Raw genomic sequence first — 20,039 nt, forward strand, 5'->3', positions numbered from 1 at the left:
ACTCTAAAATATAAGCTAAAGATATATTATTCATACAGTTTTTATTCAATTTATCTTATCAAGAAAAATGTGGTAATTCAGAGACAGTGAAATATGGATTTAATAAATTGTGTCAATAAAATCTTTCTCTACTCAAAGGGATAACGTCATTGTTTTAACACATTTCGCTCTTCATCTTTCCTTTCATTATAAGCTATACAGTTTCATGGATTTTCTCCCCATTCTCATTTTCCACCTGGGATTTTCGACGAGATGTGGACGCCCATTGGAAAAAAAATGGGTGTGTTTTGTAGTAAGACGCCACCCTATTTGACCTTATATGGTCATTGAACGGAGCGTTGATTGACAGCGAGCAGCAGCTGCTGAGTTGCTCAGACATGGCGGAGGATACAGTGTAAGTGAGGATCAGCGGCGGAGTTACGTGAGTTTTCCCAGCAGTTGAGTCGGCAAAGGGTGCACGAAGTGATACCTAAGAAGAGAAAATGCGTTCAGCTAAAGCGTACTGTGAAGGGAAGCTTAAAACGACGTGACCTGCTACACATTAGTAAGATGGAAAAATGTATCGCTGTTTAGTGCAGTCAACAGCCTTGGGCAACAAATATGGCTTCTTGTGCCTTTTTCAATATGCTATAAAAATTGATCTCCCGTGCAACCTAATGCCGTGGTGGCTCCGGCGAACTTGTGCAAGCCGCGATAAGTTCAGTTCAGTAATCGCTCGGTACTTTTGATCGGTGAGGATCTTCCATCCACTTGGCCGTCTGGGTTAGCTGGGAAGCTACGGAACTACAGCGGATAGCAATGGAGCCAAAGCACAAAGAGTTGCTAGACCAGTGCCACCAGAACTTGTTGGAGTCCATAACAGATGCGGACCGAGTGATCGAGCTGCTGATAGTTTCTGGTACCTTGAGCCAACTCGACAGGTTCGAACTGGACCAGAACTGCTCGTCCAGCGCTGAGAAAGTCGACCACCTTTTGAAGATGCTGGTGAACAAGGAGAGCGACCATTTCCTCGACCTGTGTGTGGCCCTGGAGAAGGCATACCCTGACCTGTATGCTGCCCTGTTCGGCAACAACGGTGGAGGACCTGTGGACCATTCCACCGGTAAGATCTTTTACACATCAGCCACTCTCAAACAAGCTTTTCTTGAAATCTAAAAACGAGTAGTCCAGCGACTGCATAACCCTTGCAATGAGTACGATCTGGGTGGTCTGCTGCAAGAGGACGTGTGTGTGTATAGCTACAGGATAGTAATGCTGGAATCTTGTTTTACTATTGGCCCAAAACTGCATAAGATGGCAGTAAGGTGAATGTGAAGGTTGCAAAGGCTTTGCAGCAGCCTTGTTCCAACATGGTTATCAGAACTAAGTGGGCACTACAGTATAACCAGTTAGTTACATTACACTATCCTTTGATTTTTAAATGAAATATTTAACACAGCCTGCGTATTTCATGCATTTCTTGCACATTTTATTGGTTTGGCCAAGATTTTGTAATATCTTGCAACCATTGTGCTGACATCCCAGTTACTATAGTCCAAGCAGAATGGAAAGGAAAACATATCCATCTACAAAATGTAGTGTTTGTTCTAAAGGTTCAGTGTTCAAGCAGAAACTGCCTCACTATTATCCACAACCAGCCCTCATTTGTAACTAGTGGCATGTTAGTGGTTGGTACATTAGGTAGCCTGAGTTGTTTCCATGACAACGGTGCACTACTGACATGTTGGTCCATATCAACCTGTACGTGTGTGTGTGTGTGTGTGTGTGTGTGTGTGTGTGTGTGTGTGTGTGTGTGTGTGTGTGTGTGTGCAGCCTACCCAAGCATGCGTTCATGCCTAAAGCATGGTTTAGATCACTCCACCCTTCCAGTTGAAAAATCACTATCTTATCCCATTAATGGCTGTTTTTTGACTAGATATTCCTCTGGTGCTGCATTAATGCCACATTTTTAAATTACAATGTATTCACAGTAGGCATTTGATTTACACTGTGTTCCTCACAGCAATTGCTGGCACTTCAGCAGTTTTGGTTGGGTTTGTGCGGAGACAAAGGGCAACCAAGTGTAAAAGCCTTGTCTAGTTTAGCCTGTTTTGCTTTGTGTGAATGACTGAAGCCAGTGAGCAGCTTACTCGAAACCAGCGTCATGCCCAGGGGCCTGAATGCAGGATGAGCCTTGAGATCCAAAAGCAGGGAAGAGATGCAGGGTGATGCTCCTTTTTGGCATACAGTATTTAACCTAGAAAACAACATTGCAGGCTAAGCAGCTAGCAGACCATGTCATAGCTGTGGGTTTATTTCAAACTACTATGTCTGTCATGTAGTGCTGCCAAGTCTGCCTCAGTCTACAACCAGCGACCTTTGCAGGTAATGCTGAGTTGGATTCTTGCTGTACTGCTGACAGGATCACTAATGCTTCCTTAAGCTTTTCTTTATTTCTTTCTTTTTTTTTTTTTTTAACATCCTTGTATTGAGCATTGCTGCTGCTGAGTGACACTCATTCTGAAGCGCAAGTAGCTGCAATGTGGATTGGGACCTTTTTTAAGTTCATACACTCACTGTTAAGTAGCAAGCATTGGGTCTCAGATTTGACCTGCCATGTATTTGGATAGAGAAAGCACCAGTCTAGCTTGTCAGATTGCAGTTATTCAGCAGAGAATTAGACCCTGCACTCCCCTCTTTAGAGTAAACCTTCTCTTTGACAGATACTTTATCATGCCTTTGCACTCTTCTTTATTAGCTTTTTTTTGGCTTCCTGTCTTTTGAGTAAAGTGTTGTTCTATTTAATGTGCTTTTTCATTATATTATTAGTAATTCAGGTTATGCGATTAACATGTTTTAACTACACTTGCAGCAGACTGAAGACAAGCCGCTCACGGAGCACCTTCAGGCACAGAAGCTGGCAGAAAGAGCTCATAGGGAGGAAATTCTCAGAGCCACGGCGTGTCTGTGAACAACACAGACTGTGTGAAGACAGAGAATCTGAGTGTGATGAGTCTTGCTGATAGCAACCTGCTCTCAGCTTGTCCTCTTCTCATCCTGCCTGCTCTTGTTGTCTGATTTGCTTCCTTTGCCAGCTGAGCCTCCAAAGATAAGCGTAAATGAAATCGCCCCATCTCAGATCAACTCCCCCCTCAAGGAAAAGCACACAAACACACACACAAACTACTACTGAGCTGTGTAAAGCTCAGGCATAGTTAATTTTTGATAGTTTTGCTGGTAAATTCCAGGATGTTTTCTGTGAAGGAATACAAACAAATTATTAATTTATTTGCCAGTTTTGTAGATCTGTATGCCAAGATCAGTGACCCACCCTGTGTAGGATATTTCTAACTTGGGATTAACATGAACATAAGCGATTCACTTAGAATATTGAGTCTCGTGGAAGTTTTGACCCTGCTGTTTTTCACAGCAAAGCATATTTCTCTCTTCTCATACAGAATTGAATTAATTTCATAAAACCAAGCAGGAGCAATCAAACTGATTTCATGCCTTGGCTTATGTGCTCATGTCCTTACTCTATGTGGGCAATACTTTTTCTTAAAGAATAGAGTTGTAGACTGTACCTGCAACACCCCTCCCCCTCACTCTTTGTAGATTTAAGGGTCTGTGACAGTGATTTAAACACACTCCGAGAGGAGGGAAACACAATTCTCCCTGACAGTGTGCATCGTCCACAATTGTCGTCTTCTGCTTTCTGTTTGCCTTCATATTCTCATTGTCTTGGTCTCTTGTTCCTTTGGTTTATTGCCCTTTTCTTTTCTCTGATGCACCATCTATTACCTTTCACTATCATTGTCTTTACTATGACTCATTATATTTCTTTTCCTCGCTGAGTGGTTTTATTTCTCCTCACACTTAAATAAAGGGGCACGCCGGAGAGAGAGGAGGGTGATAGAAAGAGGGAACAAGAGAGAGGGAGACAACAGGCCTTTTGTTGAGAAGTTGAGCAGGCCCAAAGTGCCCAGTCAGCAGCTTGCTCTGTGTACAGCAGCCCAGGACATTGGCCAGTGTTTTTGTGTTATTGGAGGGGGTGCTCTCCTCTCTGTCAACGAGTTTCTGTCCCACTCCATAAAGCACAGCGAACAGACAGAATGAGTTATGACTCTAGAGCTTTTCGTCATGAGCTCGGATCTTAAATATTTCCCATGAGTTAGACCTGGATTCATTTCCGTCATCATTCTCGCACGTCGGCGTCTGTCATTCGATGACGCACACTGTCACTTACCTTTTCACTCTACCCTTTGCCTCTCTTTGTATCTCAATCTGACTTCTCTCTTTCTTTGCTGTGTTGGTGGTGTGTAGAGGAGCCTCTCAGATCTTGTTTATATGGTTAAAAAAAAAAAATAAAAAAATTGACATCAGTACTTCCACCTGGTTGTTAATACTTTCATTCCTATGTAATTGTTACTATCAGAGTGTTGGTGTAAACTTCATTTAACAGCATTAAAATAAGATGTATGCTTCTGTGAGAACTACAGCCAGGAGGCTTCACTGAGGAACAGAACTTCATTACCATTTAATACATGTTCCCTTTACTTCCTAATTACCCTGCAAGGTAGAAATGGCAACATCTGAATGTTTACCAGCACCATGAAGTCATGGAACTTAACAGCTTCTGCTAACCCCATTAGACTCTTTTTTTGTTGTATAGTTACTTGTTTTCCTGTATTATATATTTCTTGTTTACTGCTGATCATGGTATCCTAGCTTTGATTGCAGGGACTTGCCTTTAATTCCCATGCATCCTTATCTTGTATTGGTCTAGTGTGCTCCAGTGTTCATTAGACCTTTAACTGCCAACAAGCAGTGGCGGTCATTATTTTTTCCATTGCAAATAAAGTAAACAATTAATTAATGTAGAAGATTTTTAATGTCACACTTTACACGAAACTTGGAAAAAGTAAGAACCAGACTTTTAAGCTGCATGCACGTGTTAGTCCAACCTAAATGCCACAGAACTGAATGTGTTGAAGCTGAACATACATCCAGTTGGGGGTGGCTGAAGATCTGAATATTTTCAACTGGTCTCAAATGGGTTTAGATAAGACGTGTCAACTTGTGGTTGTATAAAGTATTTCCAGACTACCTTTTCATCTAAACCAGGGCTACTCAATTCGGACCTATGAGGGCTGCAATCTAGCAGGTTCCCATGTATCCTTGTTCCAACACAGCTGACTCAAATGAATGAGTGTTTGTGCAGAACCTGATAGGCTGTTAGATCCATTTAATTTGATTCAGGCGTGTTTAAGCAGTAACACATGGAAAACCTGCTGGATTTCAGCCTTCCTAAGACCAAACTGAGTACTCCGCTCTAAACTAATAATAATTTATTAACAGCATTTTCCAACAAAATCACCATTTAACCCATTTAAAGACAATGTCTGTGGATTGAAATAAGATATACATGTATGATGTGTTAAACAGAGAAAGGTGGAAGCTGCTAATGACTTCAGTGTCTTTCAAAGCCATCTTCACATTGTTTCTCAACCCTAGTTCTGGAGGACCACTTACCGGCATGTTTTAGAGGCAGCCCTACCTTACACCTAAATTAAATGAATGGCTCATTAACAGGCTTGCAGAGAACTTGATGAGGATGTTTATTAATCGGTTTGATATATGTTAAAGTACAAAGACATGCAGGACAAGGTCCAGTGTTGCACTGTTGGACAAACTTTGGTCAGTTACTCGATTTCCTCTCCTATATTTCTTATTGTTCATGATTACAAAATGTACAGACTACTATCAGGACAGGTCTCTGAGCAACATGACCTACCCCAGCTTTAAAGGGCAAGGTTGAAATCTGTGTCTGCCTCAACAGCGTATGAAACTCTTTATGATTATGGTGCACAGTTTTTCTGCTGAAACTATTTAAAATAGTTTTGAAAGCCATGTGGACAGTTAATTGAAATAAAGAACTAAAGAAAAACCATGAATTCCCTCAATGTGCACAGAGCATGTATCCATATACATACATACAGTTTAAATCAATAGTTATGCTCACTGACCAGCAGTGCAGATTTGTGCATGGTGACGTGTTTGGTCGGATTTCTTGCACGTCATTAAATTTTATTTGTAACTTTCTATTATGAAATCATTACTATTATTTCATAAATATTAAATAAGTCACATCCAGCTTCTTTCTTCCCGGAATAAATCTTGTGCATCCAACCAAATTTCAACTCAAGATGGCACCAGCTATGTTTCTAGTCACTTTTGTTTTAACTGCTTTACACAAGAAAGTTTTTAACAATACATTATTTTATTTATATATATGAAGTTTTTTAGAGAATTTTTAAATCAATTTTAAAATGCAAGAAGACAAAATAGTCATTCTTCTGTAATGCATATTTATTTATCTTATTATTATTTTTTTTTATCAAATGCAGGCTTTCTCAGTTTAGAAAATACTTGTCTGACAAATTGTGTGTGACTGATCCAGCAGTGTGTGTTGTTCATGCACTTCAAAACTTGCAAATGTTTTCACAAATGTTGTCTTTTTAAAAAAAAACAAAAAAAAAAACAAACTAAACCTTTACTAAAAATTGCAGAAGATATCAACATGCTGCTGTTGTGATTCTATTGCTTTTCTTGACTACATGGATGGACAGATACTTTTATTGATCCTAGAACTGGAAAATTGGCAGTCGCAGTAGCAGGCGTTGAGGCAAGCAATGGCTCAAATTAACAACAATCTTTTGGGTTGCAAGCTCTTTTTGCAGTTGAAGGTACAGCATTTAGTATGTATTACTATTTTGATATTACAAGTGTAGTTTGACTTTAAACAAGACCAGCATATGTGTATTAAACTACGTTCCAGTTAGAATGGGTCTGCTGCTGTGCATGTTCTACAACTAACTTGCATGGACATGTGCAAAGGTGGACTAATATGCAGAGATTTCAACATGATGCCTGAGATTTGCTCCAAATGTTGAAGTAGTTGTTTAAATATGCCAAGTCATGTCATCATAGCTATATTCAACAATAATGATGCATGCTTTTTTAATATTGTAAAGCCCAAGTGTACAGTAGAAAGGGTCTGTCAGTCAGATGTAATCTGTAGTATTATTTTCTGTTTAATAATTATATGCTCTTCCTCTACTCTAGCTTCCTTATTCTTAATGGCGTTTTAAAAATTATAGTTCTATTTAATCACTGAATTATCTTAATGCACATTAAGAAGCTGGTTTCTGATTGAACATGGACTCCCCCTGCAATTAAACATGAACAGAATGTCATAAAGATCAGTGAAATTACAGCAGTGAGTTTTTTTTTCCGCACATGCAGGGTTCTTGGCAGTGTTTCAGCTTGTGTTTGCATTCACTGCAGCATTAACAGAACATTTGGAGGACATGTTGCAGGCATCTTTTACCTTTTTTAGCTTCTGACCCAACCCTTGGCACAGGCAAGCTGTTCAAAAGGAAATTATGCTTCATTTATGCTGAGCTAGTCCTCTTTGTAGATGGATAATAGGTTGGGTTGGATAGCACCGAGGGGCTTTTTTGAGGCTGTAGTGGTTAACTGCTCTGACAGGTCTGCTGGGCTGAATTTTCATTTCACATCCCAGATTGCTTTAACAGATCCAGATTGCTATAAGGTTACATCTGAGGGAGGGCGGCCTTGCTTTTCAATCAACAGTAAAACAGATCTTGCTGTAAGACACACCACAAGCCAACTTCAGGCCTTTGAGTGAAAAAGGTGGGCTGGCTTGACCAAGTCGACATGAGCACAGAGCTGTAACTCGGGCGACATGTGTGCGGTTGAGTAATCTTGGCTCAAGGAGTCTTCATGTTGGATGTCTTCATTTATATGCTTAGCTAAGACTCCTGAAGTCAGATGATCAATCCTTTACGCCTGCAAGAAGGCTTTCACTGGCTCATTGCCCAGAATCAGGGGGCTGTGGTGTCGCTGCCACCCCAGAAATCAGACCACACCTCTCAGCTTACTGAAACTCTTTGAGTACAGGGACAGATATGGACAAAGAAATGCACATTTTGTTGCCCTGCATATTTACAGGTTTTGCAGTGAAAATCCAAACCATTAGCATCAATAATGTAATTGCAATAGATTTAATTGAGCTTTATACTATATAAATAAATTATACTGCCTTGTAATGAAGACAGAAATGTTAAAACATTAAGCCAGAACAAAACCAGAAACATTTCTAATCACTGTGCAACAGCTACAACAAAACTTTAAATGATTCAGACACCGACAATAATTACTTCGATCATGTCAAACAAATGAATCATGAATACAGATCTATGCCAACTTTGAGAGTATTAAGGATTTCTTAAATCAATATAACACTCTGTTTAGGATCATAGCCATATTGGAAACATGGATTAATGATGGGAAGAGTCAAACTTTATTTTGTATGAGATGTCAAATCAAAACAGAAAAAGCAAAAATGGTGGAGGGGTAGGTCTGTACGTTGACAGACATGTAAGAAGCAAACTAATACCATGGATGACAAAGACAGTAGAAGAGGTGTTGGAAAGTTAACGATTGAGATTTCAATGGAAATAGGAAGAATATATGAGTAAGTTGTTCATAAAGCACCAGGACCAGATATGGAAGTTTTTAAAAACTGTGTAGGTAGGATGTCCACAAAAGACTTATTACTGTTCCATGATATATGAGAATATTATGAAATACATATGAGGCAGTTAATGATATGTGGCAAGGCGGTTGGGTGCTGGCTTTTTCCTAATCCTTTTGGATTAAAACTTTTTGTTTCCCTTTGATTTTGGTTTTGATTTTTTTGTTTTAAATGAGTCTTTTATGTTTAAAGAAAACCTTGCAAAATAATCATGACCAAAAAGAGCAAAATTGTTAATTTGGTTAAGCTTAAATGTTGTGTGTTGGACATACAGGTCCATTCCAAACATTGTTAAATATGAAAATACGTCATCTTGCAAAGATACCAGAACAGCAATGATTTTCATAAACCTTAACACTGAATCTGATGCGGCGTGTATTTATAGGTTTGTGTTGCTTCTGCAAGATTAACAGTTACACACAGTGACAGACACAGATTATAGGCTGACAAAGGGGCATCAGAGAGTGTTGCTGCTTTGGTAGTCAGTCTCGGTTACTACTCACATCTGAGGAGTAGGATCCAATATTTAGACAGATTTGTGAGATTGAAATGTCTCTAATTTAAATTGCATCATGGGAACAGGCTGCAGAGCTGCAACCAGGATTTAGAGGTTTGAGATGTCAGAAGGAGGGGGGTGGGGGGCGTTTGTAAGATTCTTTCTGCTCTCTGGTTTAATGCTGACACATCCTTCAGCCTCACTTAAGCACACTATAAAATAAGTGGGTAGTTTTCAGCAGCATTAATGTTGCTATTATTTGCGCCTGTGTAGTTTAAAGGCTGTGAATCTGAGGACACAAAAGGAGAAAGAGCTGAAGGTCTATTTAGACTGTTAGCTCATAGTTTATCATTGTTGCTCTCTGACTGCGAGAAGAGCTTACAATGGCTCAGAAACAATAGAACCCAGTATTATTTTTGGAACTGTGATGATCCTCCTTCACCAAGTCTGTGAAGATTTATCCTGTAGTTGCTTTTCTTTAGTTTTAGAGAGTTTGAAGCTGCAGTGGCGTTATCACAGTGATTTGATGTGCGTTCTCCGTTTTCAGACACGCTACCACTGTCTTATAACCTTTTGAGGAACTGATGAATAATTTCATCTCACCCAACAGTGGAAGTGAAAACCAGACTTTCCATCTTACTTTCTTGCTTGCTTCCAACTCCAACAAGAACATGGCTTTTCTTTTTTTACTGCACAGCAGAAAAGGCTGTTCATCTCATCCAGTTTCTCCATGGCAACGTGTGTCATCTTGCTTTATGTGCTGGAGAACATAATCTGGTTGTCTGAAGCAACTGTTGGTAGCTTAGCACATCGCTTCATTATGAGGGAAGGCAAACAGTGTTGTGGGGGAAGTGGAACCTCATCTGTGGAGCGAGCACTCCCCTGACCTATTTAGATCACAGCAACAGACCTTGTTACCATTTCCTTGGGTCCTTTTCGCACCTTAAATTTTATTTCTTCATGAAAAGTGTATCTCAGCTGTTTTTATTTTTTCTTGTTCAGTAAGACAATATTTATTGGTTCCTGATGAGTTCTGCCATGATACGTCCATTTGTTAGAATTAACCACAAATGCACAATACATTTTCTTAGCTGCCATCTGTCTTGTCTGCCTGTTTGGGCAGAGAGCAGTGTATTCTATCATTGTAGTGCATCAGATCCATGCAGCCTTAATGGATGCCAATTTTATCGATGCAGTGAACATGTTTACAAATGATCATCCTCACAGATTGTGGCTGCTGCTAATTGGTATTGATGATTTATAAAGGGAAAAAAAAAAAAAAGTCTATTCTTGCTGACTCATCATTGTTCGCGAGATAGTTGTTGTGTATCTGACATGTAGTCCGTACTGCATTCAATGCCGGGCTTTCAGGGGCCAACTAATAATCCATGACACTCATCTAAATATGGAAATTGTGTTGCACATTTGTCTTCACAGACAAATCAGATTGTGAGATACAAAGGATTGTCCTGGACAACCTCATTTTTGAGAGTTATAGTTAGATGTTGAGTGTTGAGAGCACGCAGTGACAGAGATTACAGAGATTTTAATTTGTATAAGTGTTTTGACTTCCAAATCCCATAAAGCAGCATTCCATAAGAAGTCTATTTTTCCCATTTAAAAAAACAACAACAAAAAAAAAAACAACAACAAAAAGCATTTTTCCCCCCTCTGCTATGACTAGATGCCAGACAGAAAATCGGGAGAAGAAAAGCTGAGGTGATGTCAGCAATAGGTTGAACCATGACCCTATCAGATAAGGGCATTTTAGCCCATGCGATCTGTGCACACACCATCTTACCTCTGCCTTTACCCAAACAAGCTAAACTTTTAGTCTTTTCTGTGTTTGAACTTTCCAGACTGTGTCTGCAGGGTATTTTCAAATGATATATCCTACGACTGAGCTGGCATAATACCTCTCAGTAGCTTATGTCTTTACTATGAAACCTTGTCTGTCAAGAGCTTGGTTGTTGCTTTTAAATGCTGCCATAGAAATGAGTATAAGCTTTTTGAAAAAGATGTGCTGTTTGTAGAGATTTATTGCCGCGCAGCCCCACAGTGGTTCTCATCATGTCTGATGGAACAATATGAAATCAAAGCGGTGTGCCCCGAGCACTTTGCAGAGCAGAAGTGTTGAGCATCAGACAGGGAACGTCAGTACAGATTAAAAGCCTTTCCGCTCCGCTCCTCTCTCTCTTCCACAATCTCTCCTTTTGATTCTTCCCTCTTCGTCTTTCATACAATCTCCCTCCTTTTTAGTCAGGCTTTCTCCTTTCATCTGTCCTCCTCTAGTCCATGCCTGCTCCATGTTTTTCCAGCTGCCCTCCTCTCCTCTGCTCTGTCTGCTGGGCCTAAGATAAAGTGGCTCAGTCGCACAGAGCTCATAGTTAATTAGGCTTGGCCTTGTCACACATGTGGGCTGGAGCCAGATCTGTAGCTAAACCCAGTGGGGAGGCAAGGACAAAAATGGAGGCCTAGAGATGCCGGTGTCAATCTATTGCTTGCTTGTTGCACATAATGCAGGTCACCATTCCTCTTCTCCATTGAAACCTGTGTGATGGTAGTGCATCAGTCCTGTCTGTGCCTCACTGTGCTGTTTTTCGGAAGGTGTCATGTCTTTGATCAGTTCACTTAGGTCTGTCAGTATTATTACTTTATACTCATGACTGGTGGAATTGAGACATAATTAACATTGTGAGCTAACCACAATCATTTTGTGTAATTGTTAGCCATGTCTGTGAACATATAAAGACAAACAAAGGTAAAAACAAACAAATGTTATGTGTCATTTCTATTTCCACTGGGTGTGAAATTGCTTCATGAATCTTTGCTGTAGTTTTTATTTTTTAATTCCTAAGCGCTTAACTTCTAATTGTCAAGAGACTGCTGCTGGATGGGTGCCTATTGGCATTTATTTAATTGATTTAATTAAAAAGTAAAAAAAAAAAAAACAACAACACCGCTGTTGGGAAATTCTTTCTCTAAATTAAAATAAATAGCTTAATTTTACTGCAAAAATTTGGTTGTCAAAGGCTCCATTAGCATTAATGTGAAATTAAAAGGTGTAAAAAACTAAACATTGGATAGCAGTTTTACTAAAATGGCACTGAATAAAATTTGTATTCTTTTTATGCTCTGCACAGTACTGATTCAGATCTGCAGTGGTTGGTTGACTTAAGCAGATGAAAAGAACATTATTTCCAATTAAAAACTGCATTTATATTGCATTTTTATAAACAATTTAGGAAGAAGCATGATAGCTTTTTTGCTGTTTTTCTTCTCATTAATAGAATGTTTTTTGTTCTAAATGCTAAATTCAAAGAAATATCAAATTTTCAGCTTAATCCAAAAGTTTTATTGGAGATTGACTGAAAACAATTCCAGATTTGCAGCTCCAAACATGGACCATAAAAGCTACTTTTCTTTTAGACACTTGGGGCTTTTTAAAACTCATTTTGCATTATATGCAAAATAAGATGACATTGTTTTAATCACTTACTGATTGAAACTGTGTGTCCGCAGATATATATATGGTACATGAGTGTGCTTAAACCTTTTTTCTATATTTTTCCTTTTTTGCGTCTTAGTAGAAGTATTTTTATGAGAATTCCAGCTTGTGGGAGGACTTCTCTTTACTGTTAAGTCTAAAAGACAAAACCTGCAGAGCCTGAGTAGAAACAAGTTAAATACATTCTCCTTTAGCAAAATATGGTGATAAATAAGAAAAAAGCGGTCTGATACAGTCATTCTGCAGTAAGCAGAAGTCAATGATGCATCTTTAAAAGAAGAAAGAAATCTGTTTGTGTTGTCAGCCATGTTTATGTTGCCCTTTGGAGCAGGAACTCTGCAGTATAATGGGGATCTGCACCGTCTCTCCTATGGATTGTGGAAGCCTGTGTGAAATATCCCCCAGCTTAACGGTGTGTACAGCTATTCAGATAGAGAATCATTTCTCTTTCTCCCACTCTCTCTCTCTCTGTGCGAGTGACATAAAAAGAGAAAATCCCATTTCAGCCGTGACATTCTGCCTGTGTAGCAGAAACATACAGGGACTATACATCAAAGCAAGGCAGATTGCACAGCGAGGGAACGGAGGTTTAATGACAACAGTAGTCTGCAGTGATAATATAGAGTCACTAAGAAGAAGTGTTGAAGTCATTATTCCAGCATATAAACCATGCTCCTGGTGTATCACACAGCTGTGCAGAGAATATGAACCCAACTGTAATATTAATTTCTCTCACATTTTATTGACAATTAATCATGCTGAATGTTTGAAGGTATGTGTTGTGTTTGCAGGTTCTACATACAGCGTCCTCTCCACCATGCCATCAGACTCAGAAAGCAGCAGTTCCCTCAGTAGTGTTGGTATGTACAATCACCAAAAACAGCCTGAAATGTTTAATTTTAGATCCATGTGGGCAAACTCAAACCTAGTGGGTCATAATGTGGCAGAAATAAAGGGACTGTTGCTACTTTCTGGCTTATTGAAAGATATTCTTGCTAACGGGGCTACATAGATCAGGAAGCCACAGATGTATTCTTTCTTTAATCCTCACACTTTGGGCATTAACATGCTGCAAATATCTCTTCCTTCTTTAAGAAAGTTTGCCATGTTTGCCTTTCCCTAGTTTTGACAACAGACCAAATGACTCAGCTGTGTTACATAAATCTCTAAAAGGGTCCAAATGTTGAGTCAAAGATTCACAAAATCCTGAGATTTCCTGCCGTGGGCGTTCTTTTGAAGAAAAACAGCCCTAAACGTGACTCCTTAATGAAAGGTTTACTTTTTTTTTTTTTTTAACTCCATTTGACTGCTTGGAAATATGTCGCACTCACAATCAAAGAGGATGAACATTTTATTACAGGGACAAATCCTCTTAAATCTGTTTAATGGTCTCGAGAATTTTGTCATTTATAATAAATACAAAAAATTGGAAATTTCCGAGAAAACAGAAATGAGATAAGTGGCTCAGTTTAGACTCAGTTTGGATGTATTATTCTTTACTGGTTTAAGATAATTTGCAGTTAATTTTCCTGCTTATTGAACAGAACCTTCAAGGCAAGCATGTGTTTTCCCCACTGCTAGACCGGAGCTTTGCAGCCTAATGTGAAATTCCACTATACTCTTTGAGTATCAGAAAGTTTCCACTTGAGGTGGAATGTAGAGATTTTAAAATGTATTTTTTAATCCATTAATTAATTTGGACGTAATCTTTTATCCAGTCTGTGATGAATAACGCTCGCATCTGGTCATGTGTACACTGTTGCAGGTTCGCCTGTTAATGGCGAAGCATCCTCCCCTCCCCCAGCCATCAACGACAACCGGCATGCCGGTGACAACCTGGACACCATCTTATTGCAGCTCCGCCAGGTGACCAGGGAGCGAGATGAGCTACGTAAGCGTCTGGCGCTGGCATCGCCTGGGACCACCTTTGATGACTGCAGGTACATTTTCTGGCCTGTGTGCCAAGCTGTTGTTTCTGCAGTTTTTTGGGGTTTTTTTTTCCCAGAGATGAAGGCATCAGCTTTCCAATTAATTCCTCAGGGTGACATAGTTTGGACAGTGTTGTTTCCTCTCACTGAGATTTCTGGGTCATCAGCACTTGCAGACATTTTTTCTGCTGCCAGTTTTCTACTTTTTGGGTTATATTGACTTCCAGAATGGCAGAAACGCTCAGACTGTCAGCTTTACTGGGCTGAATATGCTATTATGTTTTTTCTTTTGCAAAATATGTCAGAATCATGGCTTGCTTTCTTCTGTGTGACGGTGTTTATATTCAGTTAGACATTTCAGTCCAATTGTATAAAGTCTGTCATTCAAAGGGAAGGTCAGCTCTTTTCTATCATCTTGTTTCAGACGTGTTGGGCTCTATATCAAACAAGGCTGAGTAGGATTTTAAGTCATTTTTGCTTTTCTTCTTAAGGCCAAATTCCAAAGCCAGTCATGACTATGAGCGTCTGAAAACCCAGTGCATGAGGGCCATGGCAGATCTACAGTCACTCCAGAACCAGCATACCAAAACACTTAAGCGGTGCGAGGAGGCTGTGAAGGAGGCTGACTTCTACCAGTAAGTATTTTGTTTTTAAAATGACATTGTTTCTGGTTTTTCTATGTCCAATTATCAAAGACGAACTCTTTATTTGGAGTGTTTTGTCTGTATTTTATAGAAGTTATTACCACATGAAAATCCTCTTGAAAGCAGTGGTGATTATGTGCACAGACTCATTACTGAGAAATGCGGGCTGAACATTCTGTCACCTGCCACCTGCTGCTCTGCAGTGTAAAAATAATCAAGTTTTATTGCATTGTTTTATTGCTATTGTAACGAATACTGGCACAGTGTTTCCATTAACCTAATTGAAAGAACATCCCTTAGAGCTACAGCCAGCTTAAAGAGTGCCGGCACTACAAAAAAAAACCTGCTTGATTTAAAAAGCTTGCAAATGACGGCATTTATGTAATTGACTCATTCTGCCCAACAGCTTGTAAGCTGCAGCAACATATCAGGAACACAGAAGTAGATCCTGTGTTGGATTAGTTGTTTGATGCTTCAACCAGTTAGAATACGTTCAAACGTAACATTGAATTATCACACATTTGGCTCAAACTAAGTCCACAGATGAAACTTACTTTTGAGAGTGTTGCGTTGGTCTTTTTAACATTTGTCATTAAAAGTTTGACTTTAATCACAAATATATTGGTGATAAATGCTTTAGAAGTCTATAAAAGTATATTACCTCTGAAATTTAATGCTTTGTTTTTTACTTTTACTTTAAGTTTCTACAGAATTCTTTTTTTTATTGAAGTTTTTATTTTCTTTGCTTCATCATTTATTTATCCATTTTCCCAATGAATCTTACATTTTTGTGCTCCTTTCCCCTTCAAGTATGCTACACAGCCGCGTCTTGGGTGACCAGGCCCAGCTGAAGGAGGAGACGGAAACACTCAGGAGAGACAATGCCCAGCTTGTCCGAGAACACAACCACCTTAAACAGAACTGCGAGGAGCTCAAACGATTGCACGGTCAAGACCAGAAAGAGTTGGCAGACCTTCGTCTGCAGCAACAGCAGGTACGACCAACTCACAGACACGCTGCTGTGTGAGTGTCTGCTGTAGCTGTCCAGATGTTAGACGTTCGGTGACATAGCCTGCTAAAAACAAAACAAAAGAATAAAAACAATAATTTCTAATGCTGAGACATCAGGCAATTTTAATATTGTTCACAAGTTTTCACCTCAAACAACTTTAAACTACATTGCCTCTTATGTTCTATAGTGTGAATACTTTGAAAATAGCACAAGGGAGCTGTGACCTGTATTGTATTACTGTGAAGTACTGTCTCCAATAGGCCCCATGGGGACGCTGCAGTGCTTACAAGCACAGGGCAGCAAAGCAGAAGGAAACGCACACAGAGCATTTCTGAAAAGGGCAAGCACAGAAGAAAAGGGCTTGGCTTGGGCAAAGGTCATACTGACCCAAACCATGTAGCTACACGATCAGTGTATATGCAGAATATGTTGTGCAGCTGAGGTCAATACAGCCCTCAGGTCACAACAACTCTCAGAAGATGCGGAAGGACTGTATCAGCAAACCTGCAGATGAGAAGATGATTGAGAATAAAAGATGCATCCTGAAGGACAAACGTTGCACATAAATTAGTTAATTTTCTCTGTAGGTGATTAAGTTTGATTTAAGTGCATAACCACAAGTCCGCTAATGCCATCTTACGTTTATAAAAGCCATCATTTAAGCTGGAATTAGATTTTGTTGCAAAGTAATGTGTGGATCCCGTCTGCACGTTACTGCCATCTGCTGTTAACATGGGGTAACAGCAAACTCGAGCTTAGTTCAAATAGAAAATATTGGCATTTTGAGCACCACTAGAACTTAATATTACCACATTTTTTATTATTGTTGTTCTCACCAGGTCATGAGAGAGAAGGGCTCATCAGAGGTGTTAAATCAGCTGTACGACACAGCCATGGACAAGCTGGAGGGTGTAAAGAAGGAGTACGATGCCCTGAGTAAGCGCTACAGTGAGAAGGTGGCTAACCATAACACAGATCTGAGCCGCCTGGAGCAGGCTGAGGAAGAGAACCGGAGGCTACAGAAGCAGATGGATGCATTGCTCAAACAACGAGACTCAGCCATGCACTACCAGCAGCAGTACTCTACCTCAATGAGGAGGTGAGAGCATCTTCACATCCACACACACAGACAGTATGACACACAAGGGGGGGGGCACATTGATATGTGGTAAGCAATATTTTGGCTCAAGCTTGAAAATCGCTCATTTCTGTCCAAAGAAGCAGAGTAAAAGTGGCAATGATTCATCACACGAACAACTGCTGATTTAAGCTGTGCTCAAGCTGTTTCCAGCTGTATATCATTTTATATGGGCATGTTATAAATTTTGACACTTGGATGCTTGCTGCCATCTTTCACTCTCTCAGGTTTGATTCAGTTCAGCAGGAGCTGAACAAGTCTTCGGCTCAGAACAAGGAGCTGCAGAGAGAGATGGAGCGGCTGCAGTCAGAAGTGACACGCTACAAGAACTTGCAGCTGAAGGCGTCTAAAGACTGCGAGAAGTACAAGGAGGAGAGGGATTCTGTGTTCAATGAGTATCGTCTCATTATGAGTGAGCGAGACCAGGTGATCAAGGAGCTGGACAAGTTGCAGACCGAACTGGAGGCAGCTGAGGCCCGACTGAAAAACACTTCATCTGAGAGGGTTGTGGCCAGTGAAGAGATGGAGGCACTCAGACAGGTATTAGTGTTCTGAATTGAACTGCAACGGGTTCTGCATATTATGTTGTTGTGCAAAAGTCTCGAGTCTTCAGCCACCTTTCATTTCTTTACATATTGCCAAGGAAACAAGAAATTTGTCCAGGAAATGCAGTTTATAAGGTCAAAACATTTGGCTCCAAGGAGGACATGTAGAAGGAAAAAATAACTTGTTGCTGTGACTTGTAGTCTTCATTGTAGTCTTCAACTCGACAACTGTTATCACCCTCCTGTCTCCCAACATCTAGACATGTGTCCAAGCTGGTTGGATCCATGTAGCAGAGTGGGGTTTTAAGTTGTTTAACCCTTTACAGTCTGTATGCAGTAAAGCACAAACACAAACAAAAAATACAAGAGATGTAGAAGAGCTGCTTGTTGGAGCTTTAAATGGAACCAGACTACTCGTAAACTGCAAGCTCAACTAAAATATGATCAATTTTAGATTTTGTCCCAAAAACATATCTAAGGAATTATGTGATTTAATCTTTCTTTCAATAACTTATGAAATTATTCCCAATGTCTCCAAGTGTTTACTGAAAGTACTATTTGATTGTTTTATATACATAAACTGTATAAGGTCCCTTTTAAAATGACTGTAGATATGATTTGTTTCATCAGAAAATCTGAATTAAACTAAATCACTCTTACAGTTAGTGAGACAATTGATGTAATTTGTAACTTCATCCTTTGAACCTTTAGGACAGTGTTTCTTAATTCTGGTCCTGAGGCCCCCCTGCCCTGCTTGTTTTATAGGCAACCTTACCTTAACACACCTGAATGAAATAAAGGGTTTGTTAACAGAACTTGATGAGGAAGTTCAATAATCTGACTCTGGTGCTTTGGAAGAGTCTAAAACATGCAGGGCAGGGGGGTCTGAGGACCAGAACTTAGAAACACTGCTTCATGAGGATACGTGTAAACAGTCTCCTCTGAGAATATTTGATCAACCTGTTAGTTTGTTTGCATGTTCTTGAGTTTGACTATAACTTTTACTTTAGTCTATTCATTGCATTAAAGGGCATCTTCCCCCAACAAACTGCTCAAAAATAACCGTAGCTGCTGGCCTCTGTTTGAAGAATATTTCTGAACATTCTATGTGACAGGAGAGATTTCCAGCGAGTGTCAGATCACTCTGCGTTGGATCTCTTGATGTTTTTTTTTTTTTTTTTTTTCACATCGCATTAATAACTCACAATGCTGAGATGCCCTCATTTCATTTAGCCCGTCTTTGTTCTGGGACAGGAGTTGAACTCTTCGCTAGTGGACCGGGACAGGGCCATCTGTGAGAGGAACGAACTACTAGAGAAGTACTGCCATGAAGTGAAGGACAAAGCAGAGGCCCAGAAGGAGCTGAGCCAGGCCTGTAAGGACATTGAGACGGTCAGGGAGGAGAGGGATGTGGCCCGCAAGGAGAGGACGGAGGCCATCATTCAAAGGGATCAGCTGCTTCGTGAATATTATCAGGCCAGACAAGTAAATCTACACCACACACCTATAAAATTCCTGAAAGCATCTGTTGATATCTTTATGAGCTGCCATTTTGCCTGCCTCAACTGTCACATCCCTCACTCGGTTTGCCAAGCATTTACCAGCCTAATTCTAAAAGTCATACATCTTGTGTTTAACAGAGAGAACGAAAAAGCACGAAATCAGTTTGAGAATTTAAGATATCCAGATGTTTTATATCAGTAATAAACTGTAGCTCCTGTGATTTATTCAGACACAAAATCGATGTAATAATAAACTCAATCCGTACTGAAAATGTGAGAAAAATGCTTCCAGGATTCAAGAGGGCATATTGTTGAGCTAGAAACATTGTTACTGTACTGTATCTTCTCGATCAGCCCGCGCTGTCCTAATTTATCACGCTGGATAAGCCAGAAGGATTTATGAATTTCGATAGCAGTCTTTTCAACTCATATTTGTTACGCCATGGATGATTTAAGAAAAACGAAAGTTCAAGTTTGCCTCCATATTTTCTCATCACACAAATAAAACTGTTGAAAATATAAAATCTGCTCAAGAAATATAAGAATATGCCATTACTTTAAATGACAAGAAATGTAAGGAAAATAGTTTTCCTCTGACAGTGCTTACAGTTTAATTCTATTTGTTCTTTTTCTATGTGTAAACAGCATAAACTCTGATAGTATCTCA

At 39.7% G+C, this 20,039-nt stretch overlaps 1 protein-coding gene across 2 annotated transcripts in view; it reads left to right on the plus strand.

Annotated features, from left to right (window-relative positions):
• Positions 1–398: 398 nt before the first annotated feature.
• Positions 399–20,039, plus strand: part of dlg5a (discs, large homolog 5a) — a 37,123-nt gene continuing 17,482 nt past the window's right edge. For both annotated transcript variants that reach the window (XM_079249276.1, XM_079249277.1), the window contains exons 1-8: positions 399–1,102; positions 13,395–13,463; positions 14,369–14,543; positions 15,023–15,166; positions 15,986–16,169; positions 17,027–17,286; positions 17,553–17,865; positions 19,125–19,355. In XM_079249276.1, coding sequence (XP_079105402.1) covers positions 799–1,102; positions 13,395–13,463; positions 14,369–14,543; positions 15,023–15,166; positions 15,986–16,169; positions 17,027–17,286; positions 17,553–17,865; positions 19,125–19,355 — 1,680 coding nt within the window. In that variant the 5' untranslated portion in view covers positions 399–798. The remainder of the gene's footprint in view (positions 1,103–13,394; positions 13,464–14,368; positions 14,544–15,022; positions 15,167–15,985; positions 16,170–17,026; positions 17,287–17,552; positions 17,866–19,124; positions 19,356–20,039) is intronic.

The sequence above is a fragment of the Telmatherina bonti genome (assembly GCF_933228915.1).
Source record: "Telmatherina bonti genome assembly, chromosome: 11".
Taxonomy (NCBI): Eukaryota; Metazoa; Chordata; class Actinopteri; order Atheriniformes; family Telmatherinidae; genus Telmatherina; species Telmatherina bonti.